This window comes from Octopus bimaculoides, chromosome 8, assembly GCF_046866305.1.
Source record: "Octopus bimaculoides isolate indiv1 chromosome 8, ASM4686630v1, whole genome shotgun sequence".
Taxonomy (NCBI): Eukaryota; Metazoa; Mollusca; class Cephalopoda; order Octopoda; family Octopodidae; genus Octopus; species Octopus bimaculoides.
Window position 1 is genome coordinate 9,447,982 of NC_142935.1, and position 14,783 is coordinate 9,462,764.

Consider the following 14,783-nt stretch of genomic DNA (forward strand, 5'->3'; position numbering starts at 1 on the left):
GAGTCGGAACAGGAGGGGAGGTGGGGGAGGGGGAGAGATGGGTGGTAGGAGGGAGGGTGGGGGAGAGAGACAGGAGGAGGGGTTAGATGAAGAGGGGAGGGGAGTTGAGCCCATGTGGCGCAAAGGAGCGGAGGGAGAAGACCAATCCCTGTTCACTGCGCAAACGGGAGTCCGGATGGCCCCTGTGCATGGACAATCCAAACACAGACAGGTGTTGCTGCAAGGAGCGGCCGGCAGAGCGGAAGTGGCGTGACACCGGGGTGTCATTACCAATGTTGATGTCTCGGAGGTGTTCCGCGAATCGGTCGGCCAGGCGGCGTCCCGTTTGTCCGATGTACCGAGAATGGCAGAGAGAGCAGGAGAAGCAATAGATGAGGTTGGTAGAAGTGCAGGTGAAGGAGTCGGTGATGGGTGCTGGTGAGGAGGGTGGTGTTGGAGAGGTAAGGGCAAGTGCGGCGGCGTGGGCGGGAGCAGGGGAACGAGCCAGGTTGGGAGGTTGGGTTGGGGAAGAAGCTGTGGACCAAGAGGTCCCGTAGGTTGTGGGCTCGTTTGAAGGAGGGGAGGGGTCGATTGGGGAAGATGTGGGAGGTGGAGGGGTCGGACTGGAGGCGCCGAAAAGCTCGGAAAATGGAGCGTTGGAGGGGTAGGGTGGTGGGATGGTAGGAGTGTGAGTGTGTGTTTGTAGTGGATGGAGGTGCTAAGGGCGGAGTGGAGGATGCTGACCGAAATGTCGAGAAAGGGGACAGAGGTGTCAGAGACAGTACAGGAGAAGTGGAGGGCAGGATGGAAAGACTGAACGAAAGAGAGGAACGAGTCAAGATGTTCGCGGGAGAGTGAGGTGGCACCGATACAGTCGTCGATATACCGACCGTATAGTTCGGGAGTAGGACCAGTGAAACTGGAGAATATTTGGGCCTCAACATAACCAACGAAGAGGTTCGCGTAGTTGGGGCCCATTCTCGTCACCATGGCCACTCCCAAGAACTGCTGGTAGATATCTCCCACGAACGAGAAGCAGTTGAGAGATAGGACAAGTTCGGCCAGACGAATGAGTGTGGAGGTGTCGGGTTGTGGGTTGGGGCGTTGGTCTAGAAAAAACTTCAGGGCACGCAGCCCCTCGTCGTGGGGGATCACTGTATAAAGGCTCTGGATGTCTAGAGTGAAGAGAAGCTTAGAAGGGCCGGGAGGGAAAGAGAAAGAGTTGAATAGACGAAGCGCGTGGTTAGTGTCATGAATGTGGGAAGTGAGAGAAGCCACTAGGGGGGCCAGGACACGGTCTAGGTATTTTGAGATAAGCTCGGTGGGGCAGTTGCAGGCGGAGACGATGGGGCGGCCAGGGTTGTTCGGTTTATGGATCTTGGGGAGGAAGTAAATGGTGGGGGTGCGGACAATAAGGTTGGAGGCGGTGGCGGGGAGACAGGAGAAGAGGATGAGGTCATGGATAGTGGAGGACACAGTCTGTTGGTAGCTGGGCGTGGGGTTAGGGTTAGGGTTAGGGTTGAAAGTATAGAGAGGGAAGTGTGCGGAGGTATAGTTTTAGGCGGTTGTGGAGAGTGAGTTGGAAAGATTTGTAGTCAGGCATGATGGAATGGGAGAGAAAAGAAAATTAGACGTGGGAAGAATTACAAAAGGTGTGGTGGAAAAAAAACAAGGAATTGGATGGGGTGGAGTGGGAAGGTAACACTAACACAAACAAAAACAAACAACTTATTTGTCATCATTTGAAATAAAGAAAAGAAAGAAGAAAAAAGACAGGAGAGAAGGAAGGAGAGAAAAGTTGTAAAGATTTCAGGTTGATATCTGATTCATGTCCTCGACATCAAGCAACTGGTCAGCCAAGAGGTCATCATCAATGCCATCATCATCATCAAGGAGTGTGTCGTTGTTGTCGTTTTTAGTGACCAATGGAGATTTTAGAGTCTGATTTCTCTGTGAAGAGCCGGACTGTGCGTGGGACAGTTTTACAATTCGGACGGGTGTTGAGGACACTGCAAGAAAGAAAAAGAAAAAATGTATTGTGCATTACATATATATCATCATCATCATCGTTTAACGTCCGCTTTCCATGCTAGCATGGGTTGGACTGAGGACTGGCAAGCCAGATGGCTACACCAGGCTCCAATCTGATTTGGCAGAGTTTCTACAGCTGGATGCTCTTCCTAACGCCAACCACTCTGATAGTGTAGTGGGTGTTTTTATGTGCCACCGGCACAAAGGCCAGTCAGGTGGTACTGGCAACAGCCATGCTCAAAATTGTGTATTTTACGTGCCACCTGCACAGGAGCCAGTCCAACGCCACTGGCAACGATCTCACTCGAAAGTCTTTACCAGTCCTCAGTCAGATCATCCAACCCATGCTAGCATGGAAAGCGGACGTTAAACGATGCTGATTCTAAACAAAACTGTCCGACGAACGGGAACGTGAAACTCTGAGTAACAGTTTTTGATATTTTTGCTGCTTTATAATAAAGTATATATATACACGTATGCACACACATTCGCATACAAACACAACCATACACATAACTATGACACACACACACACTTAATCAGTACCAAAATTAAAGCGGTTCCAGCACACTGACCATTTGTTTTTACTTCTCCATTAAGAATTTTCTGGCTTTCTTCAAAATATTGATTGGGATGTTGAAGGCCAAAACTGCATCCTTTGACACCTTGAGTGATTTCAAAATGCTTCATACAAGCCAATTGGTAATGTCCTTCGGTCACAAAATTCACCAGCTACAACAGAAAACATACAAATAAATTAAGGGTATTTACCATTATTATTATTTATTTCTTTATTGCCCACAGGGGACTTAACATAGAGGGGACAAAGGGACACACGCACACACACAAAAAGCTTCTTTCTGTTTCAGCAAACCAAATCCACTCACAGAGCTTTGGCTGCCCAGAGATGTTGTAGGAGACACTTGCCCAAGGTGCCACACAATAGGGCTCAATTTGTATGGATTACATCGATCCAGTGCATAACTGGTACTTATTTAATCGACCCCCGAAAAGATGAAAGGTAAAGTCGACCTCAGCGGAATTTGAACTCAGAACGTAATGGCAGATAAAATACTGCTAGGCATTTCGTCCGGCGTGCTAACGATTCTGCCAGCTCACCACCTTTATCATTATTATCAAGGCAGACTCATTAGCATGCTAGATGAAATTGCTTAGTGGTATTTCACCTGTCACTACGTTCTGAGTTCAAATTCTGCCAAGGTTGACTTTGACATTCATCCTTTCGGGGTTGATAAAATAAGTACCAGTTATGCACTGGGGTTCACTCCCAAGCTGCCCTTGTGGCAAATATTTGAAATAATTAATATTATAATCATTTAACATAAATGCTTCTATGCTTGTGTAGGTCAGATGAAATTTGCTGAAGAAGATTTTCTATGGGCCAGGTGCCTTTCCAGTGGCCAACCCTCACTTGTTTCCAAGCAATGTAATATTTTCCCATGGCCAGACATGTTTCCATGGAAACTAGAAACAAGGGGCGCTACATACATTTTGGTGGCCCTTGTTTACAACTATTGCATGATGTCAACATGGATACACACACACACACGCACAGAAAAAGCTTCTTTCGGTTTCGATCTACCAAATCCACTCACAAGGCTTTGGTCAGCCCGAGGTTATAGTAGAAGACACTTGCCCAAAGTGCCACACAGTGGGACTGAACCCAGAACCATGTGGTTGGGAAGCAAGCATCTTATCACACACCCAACATTTCTCTTTTTTTTTTTTTTTAATGTTCCTTTATTTTCTCTGGACCTTTCTTACCTTTGCAACATTTTCCGCCGACATTCCTTGACCTTGGAATTTCTGTCGCAACAATGCAGGATCAGTGTGGCGGAAAACACAACCTGACAAGAAAATATATGTAATTATTAAGAGACAAAAGAGTGAAATTACTGAACAAGCCAACACACACACACACACATGCGCGCGTGGCGAAGGAGCCTCCACCTGGTCACTTGCTTTGCTAGAAATAGCAGACAAATCTCCCTTAAATTACACCCAACATCAAGAAGAAATTAATACAAATGCAAAATGTGAAAACAAAGATGTGATGGTTTTAGCAAGAATTCCTTTAGAATGTATGTCTGTTGAGTCCTGAGGTTAACCTTTATGTTACCATATTTCTGTTGAAAGTAGTGAAGAATTTACTAGAATAACTGCCATTATTAAGATGATGTTTCGAACCTAATTAACATCTTAGATCACTTGAAAACACTAAGTTTGTATCATCTTCTGAATCATATATATATATATATATATATTAAAAGAGAAGGCTGAAAAATGTCTGGTGTCATTTATTCCATCCTCCATGTTTGTTTACCAATTGGAATTACATCCTTATACATGTGGGAAAACATAAATCTCACATAAATAACTCCTAAGATTCTTTCATTGGCTTTAGCCAGAGGTTGGGGCCATGCTGGAACACCGCCTTTCAGATAGAGGATGAAAATATTTTGCAGAAGTGAAATACACAGATGTGCTTCGTAAGGACCACAGCTTGGATTGTAACCCCTATCTACGTTATATATACATGTAAGAGAATTGAAATAGAAACTGTATGAAGGAAATTAACAAGCAAACAGGAAACAATATTATAGGAAATACTTACCCCCACCCAACTCGCTAAAACTGCAAATTTAGAAAAGAAAAATCTACTGGAAAAAAAATAACTGAAATTTTATTTGAAAATTGAAGCAGGAACAGGCAAGGAAAATTGAAAAAGGTGAGTTACTTCCCTTGAAATAAAAAAATATTGGAGAGTAACTTCCCTTGGATGAATTCGCGTCTACATGTTAAGTTTTTAGAAAAGTTAGTTTTATAATAGGATGGTATTTCTTTTCTACTCTAGGCACAAGGCCCGAAATTTTGGGGAAGGGGACCATTAGATCGACCTCAGTACGCAACCGGTACTTGATTTATCGAAGATGAAAGGCCAAGTCGACCTCGGCGGAATTTTGAACTCAGCATGCTAACGTTTCTGCCAGCTCACCGCCTTAATAGGAAGGTATTTCGTGTCAGCTCTACATTCTATGCATTGAGCACTGCTCTCTGTTCTATGCATTGAGCACTGCTCTCTGTTCTATGCATTGAGCACTGCTCTCTGTTCTATGCATTGAGCACTGCTCTCTGTTCTATGCATTGAGCACTGCTCTCTGTTCTATGCATTGAGCACTGCTCTCTGTTCTATGCATTGAGCACTGCTCTATATTCTATGCATTGAGCACTGTGCTATGGTCTAGGCACTGAGCAGTACTCTATACTCACATCATGTTTCATCATAACACATCACACTTTTATAATAAAACAATGTACAATACACACCATGGTAGTCTCCATTAGCCGGATGATTGCTTAGAATGATTTTAGCACAGCTGTAGGGCGTAAAATTGGCTCGTTTTCCTTCCTTTCCATAGTTGTACCGAACGTTATATGCATAGGCTTTTTCAAACTGCAATTTATATACAAACACATATATATATAAAAATATATAGACACACACATTTATGTATAGACATATATTATTATCTGAGCTAAATTTCTGTAACAAGCCTACAAGACTTAAAGTTGCATTGAGACAAATCAGTGTTTTAAATAAAAAAATGTGACCCCTACTAAATGCGTTAAGTGCCCTTTCCTTTTGTTTATCCACTCACCTTATATATTATATATGCCCCTGCCCATCTCATAATTCCTTGTCTTGCAAGTTACTTGGTAACCCTGTCAGTGCTGGTGCCACATAAAAAGCATCCAGTCCAATGTGGTTGGCATCTGGAAGGGCATTTGTTACTTTTCGTAAAAAAAGCCATTATTTTTTTTTTATATCCAATGTGCATTTTCGCTTTTTCTATTCTTACTTTCCCCACATATCTACGTGTAGTTTATTTTCCTCTTTGAAACCTATTTCTATTATATCGTCATTTAACATCCGCTTTCCATGCTAGCATGGGTCGGACAGTTCGACCGGGGTCTGCACCAGGCTCCAATCTGATCTGGCAGAGTTTCTACAGCTGGATGCCCTTCCTAACGCCAACCACTCCATGAGTGTATTGGTGCTTTTCCGTGCCACCAGCACGAGGGCCAGTCACACAGTACTGGCAACGGCCATGCTCAAATGGTGTTTTTTACGTACCACCTGCACGGGAGCCAGTCCAGCGACACTGGCAACGACCTCACTCAAATGATTTTCTAACGTGCCACCAGCACAAGTGCTAGAAGGCGACGCTGGTAACGATTACGCTCAGTCCTGCAGTTTACTAGATTTTGTCAAAGTGTCCAACCCATGCCAGCATGGAAGACAGACATTAAATGATGATGATGATGATATGAATATAATGTAAATGTACGTACCTTATCTATACCGACAGACTGTGAAAGTTCTGCACCCCAGAAGCGCAAAGCATCTTCTAACAGGAGACCGATGCCCTTCAAGAATAGACCGTACTGTAAGCGTCCGCCATGTCGCAGGTGATGATGCTGGCGCAGACTTTGGTGTAGCTGCTGCATGCAGGGAGGAAATGACTTGCGAGACAACTGAAAGAAACCAGATTGAAAGAGAAATGAGGAAAATAAGTAGATGCATTTATATGTACACAAAAATATATGTACATGTACCCCCCCCCCGATACCAATATCCCGCTGACTGGCCCCCACGCTGCTGGCACGTAAAAACCACCATTGGAACGTGGCCGATGCCAGTACCTCCTGACTTGCCCCTGTGCCGGTGGCACATAAAAAGCACTATCCAAACGTGATCGATGCCAAGCCTGCCTCACTGGCTCCTGTGCTGGTGGCACATAAAAAGCACTCACGACACTCTCGGAGTGGTTGGCATTAGGAAGGGCATCCAGCTGTAGAAACCCTGCCAGATCAGACTGGAGCCTGGTGCAGCCTTCTGGTTGCACTAGGCTCCAGAGTGATAAAGGAAAAAGGAGATGGAGAGTGATAGAGAATACAGAAACAGCTATATGACGATTATTGGTGAGATGATTGAATAGAAGTGGCATAAGCAGCATAACAGAGGAAGAAGGAAGAGATTGAAGGAGTACTGGAAGTGACAGATGACAGATAAGAGAGAAAGGGTAACATCAAAGAGTGCAAAAAGGAAGAGAGACAGCTATATGAGGATTATTGGTGAGGTGATTCAATAGAGACAGCATAATGGGAGGAGAAAGAATGATAGGTGTTAAGAATGTGTGACAGAGATAGATGAGAGAGTAATGTGAGTGAATGATAGGTAGGAATATAGATGAGTGATAGTAAAAGAGAGGGAGTAATAGATGTTTAATAATGTGATAACAGCAGGAGTAATGGGAGAGAGACAATGATGGCTTATAAGATTGAAATGCCTTTGTGCAAAATATAAAAATAGCGACAATTTACCCATCAGAACACACACACACAAGAGTATGTCTTTGTGTCTATGTTTGTACCCATCAATGGCTTGACAACCAGTGTTGGTGTGTTTACATCCCTGTAACTTAGTGGTTCAGCAAAAGAAGCTGATAGAATAAGTAACAGGCTAAAACAAAAACGTACTGGGGGGATGTCTACTGATTCGACTAAAGATTCTCCGAGGCAGTGCTCCAGCATGGCCACAGTCTAATGACTGAAACAAATAAAAGAATAAAAGAATGATTATTACAGAATCCAGCATATCAACTGTGACGGCGCCAGCATTGTTTTTCTGACCGCTGAAATCTTCACCAAGGTAGGCTCGACTCAAATTATTCAGCAACGGTAAAAGACGGTCATCTTCCTCCAGATGAGGCAAAGAACGGCAGGTGACCTGAAGGGAAAGGAAACGAAAAGAACTGAAGACAACAATGGACATATGGTCAAGAAAATACAGCAGTTCTTGGAGCTGTTGTTTGTTGTAATAGTAGTGTGTGTGTGTGGTCTAAAACAGTGAAATGAGGGGCAGCGCTTGAGACCAGTGTTTCCCAACCTTTTTTTCCAGAACCCCACTTTTTAATAACAAATTTTCCAATGCCCCACTTTTTAATATCAAATTTTATGGTGCCCAACTTTTTAATAAATTTTCGGTGCCCCACTTTTTAATAACAAATTTTCCGGTGCCTCAATTTTTAATAAATTTTCCAATGCTCCTCAAATTTTCTGGTACCCCACTTTTTAATAACAAATTTTCCAGTGTCCCAGTTTCTAATAACAAAAAATCAGGTACCCATCAACATTTTTTTTTGAATATAGAAACACGATTTTTAATTCAATTACCTGGCTAACGGATACCTTAACTCATTTAGTAAGGACCCTGTACCTGGTGCATACGGCACAGTTCCTTGATTTGAGGAGACAATTTCTTTAACTTCAGCTGAAAGTCACCACGTTTTGTAATTTCAAGCCAGTTTCTCTTGGCTTCCAGCAAATTGTCAACTGCACTGAATCCACATTCGACCAAATAAGATGAAGGAAAACGAATCGATAATCCTCTTGGACAATTGATATTGAAACAGAGAAACAAACACCTAACAGATGCAGATACTACACTCGGTACACTGATTGGTCGTAGCTACATCGATTCCCATGGTTTAAGTATAAATATTGCATGGCAATGGTTTTTGTTTTTCATTTCAAAATACGTCCTGGGATTAATATAATCAAATATAATCGATTAAAAATTCCATTCAAAGTGGCACTCCAGCATGGCCATAGTTGAATGCCTGAAACCAGAAAAGAAAAAAGATGGTGCAGGAGTGGCTGTGTGGTAAGTAGCTTGCTTTCCAACCAAATGGTTCCGGGTTCAGTCCCACTGCGTGGCATCTTGGGCAAGTGCCTTCTACTCTAGCCTCAGGCCGACCAAAGCCTTGTGAGTGGATTTGGTAGACGGAAACTGAAAGAAGCCCATCGTATATATGGGTGTGTGTGTGTGTGTGTGTGTGTGTGTGTGTGTGCGTCCCCCAAGCATTGCTTGACAACTGATGCTAGTGTGTTTATGTCCTTGTCACTTGGCAGTTCGGCAAAAGAGACCGATAGAATAAGTACTAGGCTTACAAAGAATAAGTCCCAGGGTCGATTTGCTCGACTGAAGGCGGTGCTCTAGCATGGCCACAGTCAAATGACTGAAACAAGTAAAAGAGAGAAAAGAAAAGAATATCAAAAAAATTAATAAACTTACAGCTAAACCTTTTGAGAGTTGTTCCCTGAAGTGATTACTAATTAGTGAGATGAGGTCATTAAACTGGACATAAGCATAACCTCTTTGCAAGTAGACTTTTCGTGATCTGACCAAGTCAAGAACATCTGTGAAGCAGACTTTATAATAGTCAGAGCTGACAGTGCCACGACCACATTTTATTAGCTTCGGCATCAACTGGTCTTTCTCCTGTTCAGAAATCTGAAGAAAAGTAGAGAAAAATTAGGAAAAAATGAAGGAAATGGTTTCAGGGGTTTTTTGGAGGGGAGGGGTAATTAAAACTATAAATGATAATTCTTTCTGATGAAGCACCACTCGTGCAGACAAGCACACACACACACACACACACACACACACATCAAACAAGAACAGACACAGACAATCACAAGCACACACACACACAAAACAAGCAGACGAGCACAAGCACACACACACACACACACACACACACACACACATCAAACAAGCACACACACATCAAACAAGCAGACAGACAAGCACACACACACACATCAAACAAGCAGACAGTCAAACAGACAGACAAGCACAAGTACACACACATCGCACAAGCACACCCACACTAATGAACACACACACAGAGAACCAGACAAACGGACACATTAAAAGAGAGAAGCGTGAAGAGAAGTGAAGTACCTCCTCATAACCAATTTTGTTATCGTTAGCAAACTCCCTCTTCTCTTCTGTTGTAAGATTGGAAAAACGGTAACGAAACAGGTCTAATTCTTGCTGAAGAAACCAACGACGCAATTCTTCCCTGCAACAAAAATATAAAATCTATGGTCAATACCAGTTGGACTAAATATCTTGTAGCATTTGGCTGCGTTCCTATACGTTCTGAGTTCAAATCCCGCACAGATCTTCCTCCGCTTTGCATTCATACAAGGTTGATAAGACAAATGCCGCAGTTGTCTCCCTTGCCTTGTTCAGGCACAAAATAATGTCGTGGTTTGTTTATGCTGTTTAGCCGCAGATGATCAAAGACCTTCCAAGCATGACCATCTCTTCTTTTCTTTATATGCAGGGAACCCACGAACACATTAACTAAAGCTTGTTTTTTATTAAACGGGTAGGTGTGGCTGTGTGGTAAGAAGTTTGCTTCCTAACCACATGGTTCCAGGTTCAGTCCCACTGCGTAGCACCTTGGGCAAGTGTCTTCTACTGTAGCCTCGGGCCAACTAAAGCCTTATGAGGGGATTTGGTAGACGGAAACTGAAAGAAGCCCATCAAACATAGATATAGGAGTGGCTGTAAGAGAAGTAGCTTGCTCACCAACTACATGGTTCTGGGTTCAGTTCCACTACGTGGCATTATTCTAGTATTACAAACTGTAGCAATCTGCACTGAGCTTCTACATGGTCACTTGGTCTGCTAGAAATAACAGCCAATTCTCAAATACAAACCTAAGGAACAGATTGTTAAAAGCAGTGATGACTGAAAACAACTATCCAAGACAGGTAAAATCTGTCAGACTTCTAAACACATTGTTTTTGGCTTAATTTCACTCACAAGGTGGCAGTGTCAATCCTGAATCTATGAGAGATGATGCTTGCTCCGAGATGCTTCGTAGAGATGAGAAAGAAACAGAGTCGTTGGCACACAAAACAATAACATAAAGAAGTTCTAAAAATCAACTTACGATCGACAATAAGCAAGTCGAAGAATAAAGTGTGAAACATGATCAAATCGACCGGTTTTCTGAAAGAAGAAGAAATTTTAAAATTATGTATGTATGGATTTTTACATATTAATATAAACAAATATATACATATATTATGCACCATACAACCATAGGAGAGGTCCTCTCCTTCATTGGACACTAAAACTCTGCTTGCGAAGACCTGTTGGGGCAAGTGAAATCGAAATCGTAATTGAACCATATTCGAACACTGGCACCTGCACCAGTGGATCACTAACAGAACTGTCCGAGCGTGTTCATTGCCAGAGCAGCTGTCTGGCTTCTGTGCTATTGGCCCGTAAACAGCACCATTTGAGCGGAATCATTACCAGCTTTGCTTTCTAGAACTTGTGCTGGTGGCACGTTAGAAAATCATTGGAGCACATCAGGGGTTTAGGGTTTAGGGTTAGATTTAAGGTTAGGGTTTTGGATTCAGGGTTACGGTTAGGATTAAAGATAAGGGTTAGGGTTTAAGGTTAGGATTAGGGTTTAGGATTTTGGGTTAGGGGTTAGTGTTAGGGTTTAAGGTTAGGGGTTAGGTTAGGATTAGGGTTAGTGTTAGGGTTTGGGTTAGGATTAAGGTTTAGGGATGGGATTAGGGTTACTCCGAAAACGGGCGGTGTACCTATTCTTTACCTCCGTCCTAAATAACAAATAATACTTACTCTTATTTCCTTCCATATTTTGGTAGTCTTCAGTTTGGCCCGCAGTTCACGGTTGTAGTCGTCGTTTAGCTTGACGTATTGAAGACCCAAAGACTCAACTATTTTCAAAACTGGGAAAAAACAAATATAAGACAGGTAAAATATTGAATAAAGATGGTCACTTCCATCGATTCCGAAAGAAAGGATTAAGGGCACCAATTTTTGAGAGAGGGGGGGGGGGGGTAAATCAATCAATTACATCGATCCCCAGTGTTCAATTGGTGCTCATTTTATCAAACCCCCCAAAAATGAAAAGCAAAGTCGACTTTAGTGGAATTTGAACTCAGAATGTCAGGACGAACGAAATGCCATTAAGCATTTTGTCCGACTTATCATAATAGTAACAATAATAATAGTACTGGGATATGCCAATACACACTGATAGAGAAATTAAGGCAAATAGACCAGATATAGTTGTCAAAGATCATGAAGAAAAAAAATGCTTTCTAATTGATGTATCAATACCAGCAGATGACAACGTTTCTCGAAAAGAAATGGAAAAACTTTCAAAATACAAAGACCTGGAAATAGAGATAACTCGAATGTGGAGTCTAAAAACAGAAACAATTCCTATCATAGTAGGTGCCTGAGGTATAATAAAAAAAAATATTCAGACAAATACATAACAAAAACACCAGGACTTACAAATATATATAACATACAGAAAATTGCACTACTGGGTACTGCACACATTCTACGCAAAACACTTTCAATACAGTAAACATAAGAGCACCACAGCACATACCCAAGGCGCACAGAGCTGCGCTCGGTAGTGAAGTGAAAGCACATTATAAAAATAAAACTACTGAACAATAATAATAATAATAAATGAAAGAGCTTAGATTAGAGAAGACGGGGATCCGGCAAAGCTGCAGCAATCACCATTTAACATCTGTTTCCATGCCAACATATTCGTTTAATACGCATTTTTTACACCTATTATAATTGTTTTTGCTTTTTGGTGGCCGAGTGTAACCGACTTACCCCACTCCCACCCCCCAAAAATTGCTAAGTTACGGGGACGTAAACACACCAACATCGATTGTCAAGCGATAGTGGAGGGACAAACAGACAAAAATATAATGTTGGTGTGTTTACGTCCCCGTAACTTATCGGTTCGGCAAAAGACATCGATAGAATAAGTACAAAGCTTACAAAGTGGTGGATTTCTTCGACTAAAAGGCGGTGCTCCAGCATGGCCACAGTCAAATGACTGGAACAAGTAAAAGAATACAGTGGGTTTCAACTGGGGTCCATCTGACCCCTGGGGGTGTCCATGCAAGTGAAATAGTACATTGGGTACACAAAACAGTATATGAAGGACCCATGAAAAAATTTTGACTTAGATTTATTTATTTTTAGGAACAGCTGGGTTTCTTTCTCTAACGTCGAGGTCAACCTACACAAAGAATTTTTGAAAGAAATACCAAGAAACTAGTTTTTAAACACCGTGAGGGTACAGGGGTCCAACAAAATAAAACAGTAATTAAAGGGGTTCATAGGTAGAGAAAAAAATAGTTTAGAAACAACTCTACATCATCAAAAACGTATCTCTGCAGAAGATCATAAAAAACATGGATCTTAACGAAAGTTACGAGGAAACCAAAATAGGGACAGGAGGGGGGCCCTATTATGTAGTTATACCAAATAAACAGTATATATTACATGTATATAAACATTATATATATTATATACATACTTTTAACTCTCTCAATAGCGAAGTCTTCAAATTCCTGTAAAGATATATCGTCATTGGGAGACACATTATAAATGGTTAATTTCGCATCGTCTTCATTATAATTTGAAGAAATTGCTTTTATCGAAGATTTCTTCAGTCTTTTCGGAGCAATTTCCATATTTCTAATTTGGTAAGTAGCTATATAAAAGCTAATCCGTGAAATTACTTATTTTTGGTAGTTATTTTCATATAAAGAACGGGTGTTTATGAAAATCTGGTTTGCATTATATACAATGTCAGAAAATCGTAGTTTCCCGCCATCAGACTGCTGCTGATAAAGACCTGGTCTCGTCAGCGCGGGACGAGAGGGAAGCCGCTCTACGAGTAGTCTCTCGGTCTACTAGAAATAACAGCCACATTTTTGGCATTCCTGAAGAATAGAGTCGGAAATTACCTAGAACACCCCCAAAACTAATTTTTTTTTTTTTTGATGTGTAAGATATTTTAAGAATCATAGATTATGCTACTGCAATACCGAAGCCGGATAATGTTTACAGCTTGACCCAGAAACGAAAATTAGAAAAAAAATAGTGCAATGGGTGTAAATACCAACACTTAAAAAAACATTAAGCCTTGTGAGTGGATTTGGTAGGCGGAAACTGAAAGAAGCCCGTCATGTTTGTGTGTCTGTGTTTGCCCCCCCCCCTAACATCGCTTGACAAGCGATGCTGGTGTGTTTACGTCCCCGTAACCTAGCGGTTCGGCACAAGAGCCCGATAGAATAAGTACTAGGCATCTAAAGAATAAGTCCTGGGTCGATTTGCTTGACTAAAGGCGGTGCTCCAGCATGGCCACAGTCAAATGACTGAAACAAGTAACAGAGAGTACTGGGTGGTGCGGGGGTGGGTTCGTTCGACTAAAACCCTTCGAGGTGGTGCACCAGCATGGCCGCACTTCAATGACTGAAACATGACAAAAGGTGTGTGTGCAGAGAAAGCTCTAATTTCGTTGTCACGTGGGATAACTCTCATAAAACCTATTTATATTATTGTTGCTGCGTTGTTTCCTCTCAGATTTCATTTCGACATTTCAGCAGAACAATAACAGCGTCACGGACACTGCAGATTGAACGCAAATAATATATATATATATTTGAAACGTTCAGAGTGACTTTGAGGAGAATAAATTTACATTAAATAATAATATAAATAAATAATTTCATATTGTGTGTGCTTTACTGAAATTAGTTTGTATGTAATAACAAAATCGTAAGGATAAAATTCAAAATTACAGGTAAAAACTCAATTAAAATTAATTTATTAAAAATTATAATTAAGTTTCACAGTATAAAATATATATAAATATATAGTATTAGGGAAAAGAACCAAGGTTTATGAACTCATCGATGAAAAACCAACTAATACTATATATTTATATATATATAAATAATACATAAATATATGCATATATACATACATATATGTACATACCTACATATATATGTGTATATATACATGC

General features: G+C 41.5%; 1 protein-coding gene across 1 annotated transcript; it reads right to left on the reverse strand.

Moving 5' to 3' along the window:
• Positions 1–1,445: 1,445 nt before the first annotated feature.
• Positions 1,446–14,225, reverse strand: LOC106875764 (DNA primase large subunit). Its single transcript, XM_014924023.3, has 11 exons — positions 13,287–14,225; positions 11,549–11,658; positions 10,845–10,903; positions 9,842–9,962; positions 9,170–9,388; positions 7,679–7,822; positions 6,385–6,567; positions 5,359–5,485; positions 3,796–3,878; positions 2,586–2,742; positions 1,446–1,988 (listed from the first exon to the last, which is right to left on the reverse strand). The coding sequence occupies exons 1-11, from the start codon at positions 13,441–13,443 to the stop codon at positions 1,789–1,791; spliced, it is 1,560 nt and encodes a 519-aa protein (XP_014779509.1). The 5' UTR covers positions 13,444–14,225; the 3' UTR covers positions 1,446–1,788.
• Between the last annotated feature and the right edge of the window lie 558 nt (positions 14,226–14,783).